The sequence below is a fragment of the Cariama cristata genome, unplaced genomic scaffold (genome assembly GCF_000690535.1).
Source record: "Cariama cristata isolate BGI_N322 unplaced genomic scaffold, ASM69053v1 scaffold38787, whole genome shotgun sequence".
NCBI classification, from domain to species: Eukaryota; Metazoa; Chordata; class Aves; order Cariamiformes; family Cariamidae; genus Cariama; species Cariama cristata.
Genome location: NW_009626702.1, coordinates 279 through 13,402, shown reverse-complemented (window position 1 = coordinate 13,402; position 13,124 = coordinate 279). Strand labels below are relative to the sequence as shown.

The 13,124-nt window shown below is 40.2% G+C and overlaps 1 protein-coding gene across 1 annotated transcript; it reads right to left on the bottom strand.

Moving 5' to 3' along the window:
- Window positions 1–5,358: 5,358 nt before the first annotated feature.
- KLF6 (Kruppel-like factor 6) lies at window positions 5,359–11,044 on the bottom strand (the record flags this gene model as incomplete). The annotated part of the gene is made up of 3 exons (XM_009704127.1): window positions 5,359–8,205; window positions 8,627–8,750; window positions 10,471–11,044. Coding segments are annotated over 3 exons (750 nt in total), but the record flags the coding sequence as incomplete, so codon positions are not given.
- Window positions 11,045–13,124: the final 2,080 nt, after the last annotated feature.

Sequence of the window (13,124 nt, the reverse complement as noted above, 5' to 3'; positions counted from 1 at the left end):
GGCTCAAATCCCATTAATACTATAACATTATTACATCTCTTATTTACTCTTTTCTATCTGTGGGATTAAAGATTAATTCTTAACATTTTTTCAAATTAAGAAGAAATCTCAGTAGGTCCAAAGCATTTCACATAGAATATACCGAAGTTATTGCCAGAAGAAGGTTGTTAGAAATAGAAAACAAAATAATGAAATGATAAGAAATATCCCAATCATGTGAGACAGGGATGGGCATTACAAGGTCCCACCTAAAAATGCTCACTGAATTGCATTGAAACCCAGTGTTCTGCACGGTGATTTCTCATCCTGGTGTCCAGAATGAGTCCATCTGTGACTGGCAGATAGGACTGAATGGAATTATGGTGAAACATCAACAGCATTATCTGTCCGACCAGGAAAAAGAAAACCACTGAGATCACCAGAGCAGTTTGCAAAACTACTTTCTCTCTCTTTGGATGTGGGGAATTCTAAATGGGCCGTGGTCTAATTAGGCAGAACCTGGATGGAAGAGCCTCTCTCCCTGTAGGTTCACCCCAGTAAGATCTCAGCCTCCTCTGCACGTCTGACTACTATTGCTAATACTTCTACTGATGATGAATAATTAAACACAGTGAGGATCTATTAAAATCCAGTTGCCCTCAATGTCCTCTTCATAGTTAGCAAAAACAAATAAAGGAAAACCCAGAGGACTGAGTAACTTGCCTAGCAAAGCTTGGAAATGAACAATAGTCTTTGACTACCACTGCATGTTCAAAGATAAATCTTCTAAATGAAATAACATACAGTAAGGTGAACTATATAAAATTCAGAAAAATACAGCTTTGCATGCATAACTAGGTTTTTGATGTATTCAGTTTCAAATGCAAAAGGTAGCACATTACAGGAAAAATATATTACTGTATCCAGTGCAGATCTGCTACCTTCCTGAATTATTACCCAAGTATTTGTTATGCTACAGAATTCAGCAAATACATTGCCTTCCCCAGCCCTGTTAGATAATTTGCCTTTGTCCAGAACTGACCACACACTCTGCTTCTGAAATGCTCAGAGGCAATAAAAAGAATATGGAGGTTTAGCAAGTGAGGCACTGAGGGACTAATACTCAGCAATGCTAATTCCAGCTAAATTTATATTGTATTGAAAGAAAGTGCCGTTAAAGAACAGCTTGGCTTACATCAAGACATGTGGTTACCAGATTACTTTCTATCTCCGCTCAAAAACATTTAGAGAATTTCTCATTAAAATTATTTAAAGTGAAACAAGGCAAATAAATCTACTTAAACATGTTGTTGTATTGCCTAATTTGTGCTGAAAAAATGTTGCTTGTTTTTTACATTCTATTTTAACTGTACATATGAGGCTTTACTCACCCATTAACAAAATACATCACCTCCCAATTGCTTTCTATACCTCCTTAAATGTTAAACATAAACACATATACCATCTGTTTCCTATCATGACACCAATCCAAAGTGGCTGCACTAGACACCTCCGTGTAATAGATCATCTTAAAACACCTTAGCGGTTTTGCTTTATGGAGTTATTTTTCCGTAACAAATTATAAACCTATATTTCAAGAACATGACCAATCTGTAGCCTCAATTGCAAATTCTGAATAGTTTATTTTAACAAAATGTGTTGGCTTGTATCTGATACAGCACTTTTTTTAAAGCCACAGGCCACCTTTGTTGCTATGGTATCCTACAAATCCAGCTAATTTCTTCAGTTAATAATTTCTCAGCTAATAATTTCTCAGCTAATAATTTGTGGAGCATTCAGATCGAAAACATTACAGTTCAATATAGTCACTGCTATAACTTACAAAATTATTATGTAGCTGTTGTGTAACTGAAACTGCAGAACAAATTACAAGGTTTATCATCAGTCTGCAATCAAAAATAAATTTCAGAAAAAAATCACGTCTGTTAAAAAAGATCAGCTTTGAAATGCCTGCACTTGTAAACTCCAGCTATCAAATGTTCAATGGGAAATAGACAAAATATAGTCATAAATGTCATTGAATAAAAATTGGGTTCTGAATGGATTTCAAATGTACTTCCTCCTCAGGTTCAGCTCTATGAAAAAATGACTGTGTCTGCAGCAAGTTGAATTCAGTGAGGAATTTCTCCTTGACTTAAATGAGCTTTTGACCAAGGCCTCACAATATTAATGCATGAACCTGCAAACCCTTATTTCCCAGGGTAGCTCCAATGAATCCTAGACTGATTAAACCTCTGTAGACCTATGTGCAAAAGCAATACTCCGTCTGCTCATTCTCCCCTATATGAAAGAGCTCAAATGGTTATGAGACAGTATTGCTACAGGTTTGATCAAAAATAAATGCTATATATCTAGGGACCATGAATAAGGGATGAAACAGCCAGTCTAGAGGTAAAAGAGCTAAAGGGAAAAAAAAAATAAAGATACTATTGCCTTGGACTGTATAATCTCAGCAGAGTTTCTTGCCATGTCAGAGGCTTTATTTCAGAAGTACCTGATAACGCCTCTTGGCTATACAATCCCATGGGATGAAGCAAAAGCAGGCAGACTTCTCTGGGGGTGTGAGCTGCTCAGTAACCTCTTGTCACCAGAAATAAAGAACTGGAGTATTGGTGTTGTTGCCTATTCTATAAACCAGTGCTACCTGAGGAAGCAAAGCTGGAAAAGCTTGAGAAAGAAGTATTGCAGAGATTTCCTATCCAAGCCATTTCGTCTCCAAGGAATTTTTGAAAAATGGAGGAACAAGGAGGAAATACAGGTCCTTTTAACTTTTAAAAGGCAGAGGGGAAACCTTCTTTACCTGTCATGTCCCCCATCCCCTCCGCTTCTGTGCAGTTAGAGCTCCCCTTACTGTTTTACTCTACCTTAACTCCTCTCTCCAGACATGGCTAAGGAAACCTCCAATGGATGGACGGACCATGGAGCTTTCCTTTTATTAAATGTTGTCTCTCCCTGTTGTGTGAATATGTAAGATCACGTACTCCTTTGGTGCTGCATAAATTACACTCAGCTACTTTTCAAAACAATCACCATAGTGTTTTTCCTTCTTGTTTGTAATCTTGTTGCTGCTACTTGTGCGATTTACAGAGGTTGTTTTTATTCCTCAGAGCTTTCAGTGCAATTAAAGAAAATAAAGAGCAAATGCTCAAGTAGTTGAGAAGAATGGAAGGGGTAAAAGACAGACACAAAGGCAGAGGTACTGTGAATGCCTCCTAAAGAGGAAAGGATAAAATACAGCTTGCCTTCAACAGGCTTTAACAGGCACAACAATTCTAGATTCAGTTTGTGACAAATCATAATATGGGTTAGAGGGGAGAGAGACAATAACTTCTAAGCAATATGAACATCCAATTTAAGAATAGAGCAATCACTTGTCTATTGTGAGCTTCAAAGTCATGCTGTATTTATAATAAACAGTTGTTCAAATAAGGTGGTAAACTCTGATATGCCCTACTTGTACTGACCATTTGTATGCCAGGATTTTTCACAATCAAGAGGGAAAAAACCCACACCTAAACAGGTTCTGTTTGGGGATTTTAACTGTTTCATCTTGACTTTTGCACACACATATATGTGCCTAAGTGCACAAACATGCCATATCTAACCTTTGCAGCAAGAAGCTAACATGTTGGCTGACAGGTTCTGCCCTCATTTTCACCTTGTTAACCTCAGTTGAAGTTGTTGGAACTTGCAGAGGTTACTAATCCAGGTCCATACCTAGGCCACTTGACTTCTTCACCCTCAAATTCACATCCCTTCGCATCTGCTCTGCATTTCAAAACCTGGAATTAAGCAAGCCTGCAGTAGCTGTTCATGTTGAAATGCACTAACCCTGAAATGGCTATTGGGTTCTGCTTTGTAGTTTCCTTGTTGCTCAACAGCTCTGTCACTAGCCTTTTCTTTCCTGAACACTGCTGTTTTTCAGTACAATCTCCCTGAGGAAAAAAAAAAAAGGGAGTGGGATCTCAATAACATCCTTAATAATGGAGTTATCAGGCCTTTTTGTTTTTTAGAAGGTACAGTAAGACACAGCCTTAGATAATACACACCCAATAAACAGGCAAAAATTTGCCAATCCTTGTTCTGTATTACACACCCATTGAACATTCTGGGTGGAGAACCTCCAAGGTCAAAGCTCAGTTCTTTAAAAATATTTCCATTTCTATCTTGTATACAGATGAGGAGGCAAAATGTCACAAACCCTAAACCTTGGTAGCCTTTTCTATTTCTGTTGCAACTGTAACCAAGTTTCCCAGAAGACATCTGTGTTTCATTGTGTGAGATACTGTACCAATGGCAAAATTTAATATATCCCTCTCATTGCAGATCACGAATTTGCTTAAGTTGCCAGTTCCTCCTTGCCTATACAGAGGCAAACTGTCTATTTACCAGCCTGTTCCAGGGCTAACTGAGGTAGGTGGGAAGGGTTTCTCCTCCACACTACTTCTGCCTCAATCTATATCTGTTGATTCTGTTCTTTTCTGCATCATTTTTAGACCATTTCTCATCTAAAACCATGAAACGTTCAATTACCGTGAACTGAATTAAGATGTTCAAAGTCAGTTTCTCAGCACACAATTTTGCCATTTCTGCCAATGGTTTTACTCCATGCTTAAGTGATTTTTAACACCAGCACGAGTGAAGCAGAAGCCACAAGGCAACACTAAACAAGTTCTGCATGTGTTGCAGGCCAGCATACATGCCAGTCATGCTTTGAAGTGCCATTGCTCTGAAAAAATGCAGTTCACAGAGGCTTGCGTTTGGCTGGTTGAAGGTCACCACCAGCATGTGGGTCAGGTCAGCCCTACAGCAGACTCAGATCTGTGCATCCGGGCCAGGCAGATCTCACGTGGTTCCTTCCCTGCATTCCTTCCCACAACTGCGCCTGCAAGGTTTGGGGCTTGCTCCTGCGTTGAGCCAGCAGTTCAAAGGCCTATACTCTGCAGTAAAAGATAAAGATAGGTGCCTCCATCCCAGCCATCTCCTTTCTGGCTTTTTACTTCACTTTAAATGCCCACTGAATCTCCTTTCCCACATGCAAAACTCGTCCTATGTGCATTCACCTCTCCAGAAGAAACGATTTGGAATAAAGGTGCAGCCTTGCAGTAACAATCGCATTAACTATTTATTCCGCTGAGACAAAAGATGAGTCAACAACAGCTTTTCAGATATGGAAGAACTTTTAGTTTCTGCTGCCCCAATTATTTTCTCATCAGGGCTTGTCTTCTACAAAGCGACCTGACCCAAAGGTGTTTGTACCTGTGACCAGGTGACTCAAGGCAAAGCATCGACATAGTACTTGACATCATTAGGTGTGCAGGACTTCAGAGAGGAGAAACATGAAACCAGACACGTGATGCTGATAAGAATTTCTTTTTATGTTATTCCAATAAAAAATACATTCATACAGAAATATAACAATCTTGCAAAAAACAATTTCAAATAAAATCTTGTAAAACAAAATTTTTACAAAAATCTTACAAAGAGATTCTTTAGATAACAGGGTGCTTCAAAAACAAAAAAAGAAATCTCACTAATAGAAACTTTTTCTTCTTAAATTTCAAGCAAAAATGTTTTATTTTTTTATTTTTCAGCTTGATTGAGGCTCAGTTATCACCTGAACAAAATGTACTTGCTTATTAAGAAAATTACAGGCATTTGACATATGGCACTCAGCCCCACCCCATCCACACAAGTTTGATGGTATTTCACAATTGAGACAAGCCAGTGCAAGTTTTTTTTGTTTGTTTGTTTGGGGTTGTTTTGTTTGTTTGTTTGTTTTTGCCTTTGTTTACTTTCTTGTTTATAAGAATTATGGCTAAGCCAAGGACAATGCAAACAAGGAGTTAAAAACACAACAAAACCCAACCCTAAACAGAAATCCATTTTCTGGGAAATTTTGTTTGTTTGGGGGAAGAAAAAAAAAAGTGCATTTTCAGGCAATTTAAACCAAAAATGAAATGAGAATGATTTAAGCCTGTGTGTTCCTTAGAACCAGATCACTTGCATATACTTTTTTTTAAACCACTTATCTACATACATTTCCAGGAAGATATACCAAAATATTAGCATAGTAAGCAAGACCGATAATAAATAGAAAAAGAAACAGGTCACGTGTTTCATTGCATCGACTGTAGTGAGCTGGTTCAAAAAAAAAAAAATACTGCTTTTGGACAGACTATTTCTACTCTAGGAAAAAACAGTCTTTATTTTAGCTGAACTATGTAAAATTAGAGCTCAACCACCACAACGACTAGCTCACTCACAGGTCCTCCAATAAGCTGAAGGCCAAAACTCGAGTGTACTTCATCTGCACACAGCTAATATTCTTTTAGCATGCCAATATTCGGTTCATATCATTCTTAAATGGCCACAGATACGCTATTCCAGACAACCTAATAACTACAAAACACAGTCAGCAGTCTGAGGAGGACTGAATGCCAACAAAGCCTTTAGCATACCATTAAGCTAAAGGTAAAGCCTCTAAAAATGCTAGATTTTAATTAACTGTATCTTTCATTTCTTTGTCTCCTTAATGACCGTATTGCAGGGGGGAGAGGGAATATTTTGATGGGCTGTGGCATTTTCTAGCTATGTGTTCTAATTTTTTTCCTTTTAAAAAAAATATTTATATATTATCTATATATATACACACATACACAGACTGTACACACAAATATACATACACAATTATTTTTCTGCCCACTTTTAAAAAAAAAGTAATATAGTTTCTTTCTGTATGACCAACAGATAGCTAGATATATAGATGTGAAACTTGTGCCTTTTAAGCAAATACATCTTTTAATACTTCTGTATCTTTAATATGTATGAAAACTTGACATATTAAGTACAGTTGGGGTGTGTATATACACAGTTGTTGTGCAAGGTCAATATAAAAAAAGTCTCAAGGTGGCAGAACTGGTCAGGTATTCAATTGGCATATGCATTATACTGTAACACAGTCAAATTGTCTAAGTTAAACAAATACTGTACTGACATGAATGACTTTTCTCTATATTTGTCTTTGTGAAGGAGGACCCTGGAAGTAACCTTTTTTTCCCCTCATATTATACATTTGATACAGTACAATGCCAGGTGAAAAGAGAGCCTTAATAAAGCATGCATCACCCATACCCCTGTATAAGACCCCCTACAAGAGAAGGTCACTTGCATAAGGCACCATTATTAAGGTCAACAGTGCATTAACAGCTAGAAAACCAGAAGTTAGTCCTCAAGGCATAAATAAGAGAAAAAATTAGCTGCATGAGAAAAATCAGTTTCTAACCAATAGTGGTTTTATCCACCCAACAGAAAAAATTATTCATGTTCCATACATTATGTAACATTAGACCAATTGTATTTTAGCTGCTCTTAACTGGAATCAAAACTGCAGTCCTGATTAAAGAATGGAAAAGCATATAGTTCCCCAGAACCATGCAATAACCTTTGTATTATAATGAAAAGTTATAGTTGTGTTACATTTGTAAATACACAGCTTATACAATGGATTACAAATGAGCTCTGTAGCAAGTAAAACAAGCTACTTGACACATTGCACGTTTAATAGCTGCACCAGACACCTAAAGCTCCTCTCACACAGGAACAGGGAGGTCCCCCATCTCCATTCTGGCATCCTGACTCTTTTTATTCCCCCCTTTCCCCTCTCCGTTTTCCCTCTAAAAAGGTGCAGACACCCCTCCCCCCACCCCTTGGAAATGATTGGTGGTCGTCCCATCTCACAAGATATTCCTCACATACAAGACATTCAGACTATTTTTTTTCTCTTACAGTTATAAAACAACCACAAGAAAAAAAATGTGCCTCAGCATACAGTCATCAAGAGATCCTCATCGCATACAGTCGCCCAATCATTAACATTCTCAGTGCACATGCTCACGGCAAAGGCTTAGGAGCCACTCAGAAGGTTAGATACCAGTGTATGAGTCCAGGAAACCCCAAACATCACGCACCGCGGTTGCTATGCCGTTTCTTACATGACTTATTAGCCCTCAAAAGACCTTCAAGGAAGTGAGGTCCTGGAGGCAACTGGGTAGGGTGCAAAATGGCATGCTTTGGCTGGAACACGCATCCCTCCGCTCAAGGCTCTTCAACCTTGACGCCTCTTAGCCCGCAGGATTCACCTCTTGACCCATTCAGAGGTGTCTCTTCATGTGAAGGGCCAGGTGGTCAGACCTGGAAAAACACCTGCAAGGCAAGAGTCAGGATTCACATTAGCCCACAGTTGCTGGAACGCACGACGCGATACGTGTGGCTGAGGCACCCCCCCCTTGCTCTGCTACTCCAAAACACGGCTGGTGGAGGAGGGATTTGGCATTCCCTGGATGTACGGGAGCACTCAAGGTGTCTGGGCACCCAGAAGCTCTGCAGATGAGTGGTAACACCAGGGACTTCTCAACACTCATCTGCAACATCAGGCTATAAACCACATCCCCATGATTAGCAAAACGGAAGGGGTTTTTCCAGTCTAAATATACAATAATCCCTTAAAAATACCAGACGCAGTTGCATTTCTAAATGATTCCTTCACAAGTGAAAAGCAGCCTAGACTCACTTTCCAACAAGCATTAAAAATAACTATTTAAAAAGGTGCATTTCAGTCGCATACCTGTCACAGTGACTACATTTAAAAGGCTTGGCACCAGTGTGCTTTCTGAAGTGTCTGGTTAATTCATCACTTCTTGCAAAACGCCACTCACACCCTTCCCATGAACATCTGTAAGGCTTTTCCCCTACAAAGAAAGCAGATGACATGTTAGTCTTGACTTCATTCAAAGAAAGATAGGTGTTATCCCATTCATTTTCTATGTAAACCTCCTCCACTCCCCAGAGACAGCCAATTTTATTTAACCTATCTGAATGCTTCAGAACATGTAGGCAAAGAAGGCTTGCAAAATTCATCCACATGATTCCTACTTAACTATTCTGCTGCAACAGCACATCAAATAATCTCATTCTTCTTAAAAAAAGCAATTAAACAGGCTTACAGGAAACAAAGAAATCCAACCTTCTACCATTCCTGTTCATCTGTAATGGTAGGCTTACTCCCAAACAGGTATCATTCACCTCATAAAGGTGATTAAAGACAGCACAGCTAGGCTCCAAAATGCAATTAGGCTACTATATTGCATCAAAGTCCTCTGACACTCACTCATCTGCATAACATGCAACCTTCTTTCTGCTGAGCCATATATTCTTGGAAAAGCCTGCACACCACTTGGAACACTGCTATTTCAGCAATCAAGAAATACCACTTCCATTCACAGGAACGTTCTCAGCCAGACAGCACCAGGACAACAGTTCTGCAATACTTCTGAGGCTGGCAGCTATTTATGTCTGCTCAACCACCACAGTTTCAGTGGAAGTTGTTCTTTCCTCTTGAAATAATCTTGTTTTATCTGACTTCTGCATGACAATGGGAGCATCTGAGCTTGCTCAGACTTCCCATGAAAGCCACAAAATGCTGAGCTCACAAGTCAAAATAGTATGTTTTCCTTGAATTCTCTTTCCACATCTTGGGGAAAAAACAAAACAACCCCGTATAGGTCTTTGCATTGGTACACCAAGAACGCCAGGCAAATTCCTCAGGTTAAGCAATGAGTATTGAGCCAAGGTGCAGATCTACATATCTAACTGGTGTCATAAAGAGATGTCAAATAATAATGCTCAAACAAATAAATCAGCACTCTACTTTAACCATAAAATATTTATAAAAGCCCTGAAGTGTCTATCTTCCTCACTTTCTTTCCCAATAACACACAGGATTGTTATTTTTAGTACAGGTTCCATAACAATAAAAAGCTGTTGCTCAGTATTTTGGGATGAAATCATACAGTAAATCATACATTTGTAAGTCCAATTACGCAGATATGTTAGAAAGACCACTACACACTGTGGCTTTCCAAGATTTTTGCTGGTAACGACGGCACACAAAACTGTTAAATGATTTACAACTACAGCTATACTTTACATAATCAAAGCCTTAGGATGTCTGATTGAATAGACCTGATGTAGAACGAACCATGAAAACAAGCTCTTAGAGTATTTAGTGATCTGACCGATTTTTGGATATGACGTTCCTTTTTTTCCTGCAAGAAAGTCTCAGCTCTCTTTTCCTTTAGCGACAAACGTCAACAAAGGTCTAGCATTTGTGCTGACTAGATCTTTACTCCTGAACACCGCATGCTGCTGCAGCTTCCCAACTATTGCCTATTTAGATGAGTGTCTCCTATTTGCTATGACAGCAGGTTAATCTACCACCATCTTGGCTTCAGCTCGCTTACGAAGAGAATGAGGAAGTGATGTTGTCCATGCTGGTAAGCCTCTACTACTATTACATCATCTCTCCAAACCTGGGCTCCCACCCAGTGATTGTGTAACGCTATGACACCACCATCATCAGGGGTATTCCCTACAGTACTTGCCAACTCTTAATAAGCATACGTTACTAACCTGTATGAGTGCGCTGATGTGCTTTCAGATGTGAACTTTTGGTGTAAACTTTCCTGCAACCGTTAAAATGACACCTGTGAACACGCCTTCTGCCATCTGGTGAGGTGTCACCATTGGTGGGTGTACCTTTTTCTGCAGTTTTTCCAGCGGTACCGGTACGAATTTTCCCCGGTGAATGCAACTCACCCGGCGTACAATTCCATAGCTGGGAAGAAGGCTCCTTGCTCAGCTCAGGAGACGAAGGGGGAGTGGAAGTGACAGATGAACTCAAGTTTCCTGAACTGGCTAAAACATCGCTTATAGGGTCAGAGGTAAACTTTGTGGTGGGTGAGAGCTCCTCAGAGCTGTCTGAAGATTCGCTGCTCACGTCAGAATTCAAACTGTTGGTCTCTAAGTTCTGACTAGTAAGATTGTCCTCTTTTGGGACACATGTGTTCTTCAGTTCAGATTCCTCCTTTTTCTCACGTGCCAGAATAATTTTGGTCCAGAGATCCTCTTGGCTATCAAATTTGATTTCAGATGCAGAAACATAACAGGGTTCACTTTGAAGATACCGTTCCAGCTCCAAACATGTCTAGGTGAAAGAGAAGGAAGAAAAAAGAGAAGAGTTACAAGCTTGCTTAAAAATAAACTCAATTGTATTTTACACTTCAAAAAGCATGCAGGAATGTAGTATGTTCGATTTGAGGTTTCTGGGTTCAAAACAAATTAAAGGCTACTCCAGCCGTAACTAGGTGACTGTTACGATGAAAAGGAATCAGTTTTCGAGACCTGGGCAGGAGTTCAAACGCACAGCTGAAGGTGCAAGTCAGCTTTGGTTTCCAAAATAGCATTCTAATGAGTCAGTCAAATTATCATCACTCTCATCATGAAATCTGCGTTTTCAGTAGGCTGAGGTTGAAAAGGACCATAAAGAACCACAACAAATAATTACACTTTGCTCTTGCACCTCGTCTAATTTCAAGTTGTTTTGTCTCTCTCTCACACAAACATGAGGTTGAAAGGACCCAACTGAACACAATGTGCTCTGACACGCAGTTAAAACCCAAACGCTGTGTCAGAAAACAAAGCCACATTTCAGCATGGCTGCAGAGCTGCTGGCCAGTCTTCTGGGGACATCAATGGAGCAGCAGACATCCTTCCACTTCCTGTGCATGAGAACGCAGCGCACTCGACTTTCAAAGAATGTCATTTCCAAGCACGCTGGCATGCACACCACATAACTCAAACTGCTCCCATGCGTGTTCGGAGGAACACGGGGAACTTCAACAACAGAGGAGAGGGGAGAAAAAAGTTCCAGAATAGAAATGTCCCATTCTATAGGATGCAAAACGGGAAATTACTCTGAGGTCCTGCTGGGAGTCCCACAATGAACAAGAACTTTATCTACTGGCCAAGAGTGCAACTGTATGAGTCATCTCTCTTTTTCTTTCACGCAATGCCAAAGGAGACTTCCTTTTAAAACCCTGACCATCTGCCAAGAAAGTACTCTGTTCAAATATACATGCAACAGTACATGGACAACTTCCCCCCCCTCCCCGCATTCCCCCTTCTCCTTGAAACGAAACAAAACAAAAAAACAAAACCACTCTAAACGGGTGAAGCTGTGGTTTTCAATTTCAATTCACCCTGCTGACTTTCTAGCCATTTTTCAGAGAACAAAAAAAATGGTCTGAACTGTTATGGCAACAAGCTGATGTTTTGGGATTATTCTTTCCACTATAGGAAACGATCCATATGGAAGGTTTACGCACCAAGTTTCCATACCAAACTCTACTTATTTTAGCAAGATCATCTCTTCCAAGCCCGGTAGCAAAACCTGATCCCAAATGCCACACATTCCCCTCACAGCCCCTTCCCATCTGTCCAAGAGCGGAGCCGCCATGGGAGCAGCCTCCTTTCTCCCCCAGCACCACTCAAGTAAACTGGGTCACATGTTCTGGCCAGGCTAGCAGTGTAGGCAAAAATAGGGAAAAAAAAACTCCCAAAAAATAAACCAAAACCCCAAACAACGCCAAAAACAAACCCAGTGTTGCACTCAATATTGATGTATTTGTCTATAATTAGGTAATCGGGTTGCAACGCATGTTAAAAACAAAAAAGGTTTCGACAGGGACAACACCATAGTGTATTGATTTTCCTCGAAAACAGGTAAAAAAGCATTAATTAAGATCTTGTTAAACTTTCATATTCCCGACTAATTTAAATTCCTCATTAGGTAGATTAGTAATGGGGACCGGAGTGAAGCTCTCTCCGAGTTTAAATGCCTCTGAAGGCTACTGGGAACGAGGGCTGGCCCTTCGCCAACAGCCCAAACGCCTGAAGGAAACTACTTAGCTCCATTTCAATCACGTACTATGAAGCTGCCTCTTTGAAAGGGGAAAGGGGGGAGGGGAGGGGGAAAAAAAAAAAAAAAAGGGCATTGCATACAATTAGTAAGCATGTGAAAGCTGTAACACTTTGCATCTCAACCTTCTCGGAAAGGCTCCTTCGTCCTTCTGAAACGCCAGCAAGTATTTGATCCGGTCACCGGGCTGAGCAGCTCCCGGCTGGGGAGCGGAGCCAGCGGCCCCGGTCCCCTCGGAGCCCAGCCGGGATAACGCATAATGTCAGTGGCAGGCCCCCCCCCCGCCCCCCCCTCGCCTGGGTGAAAA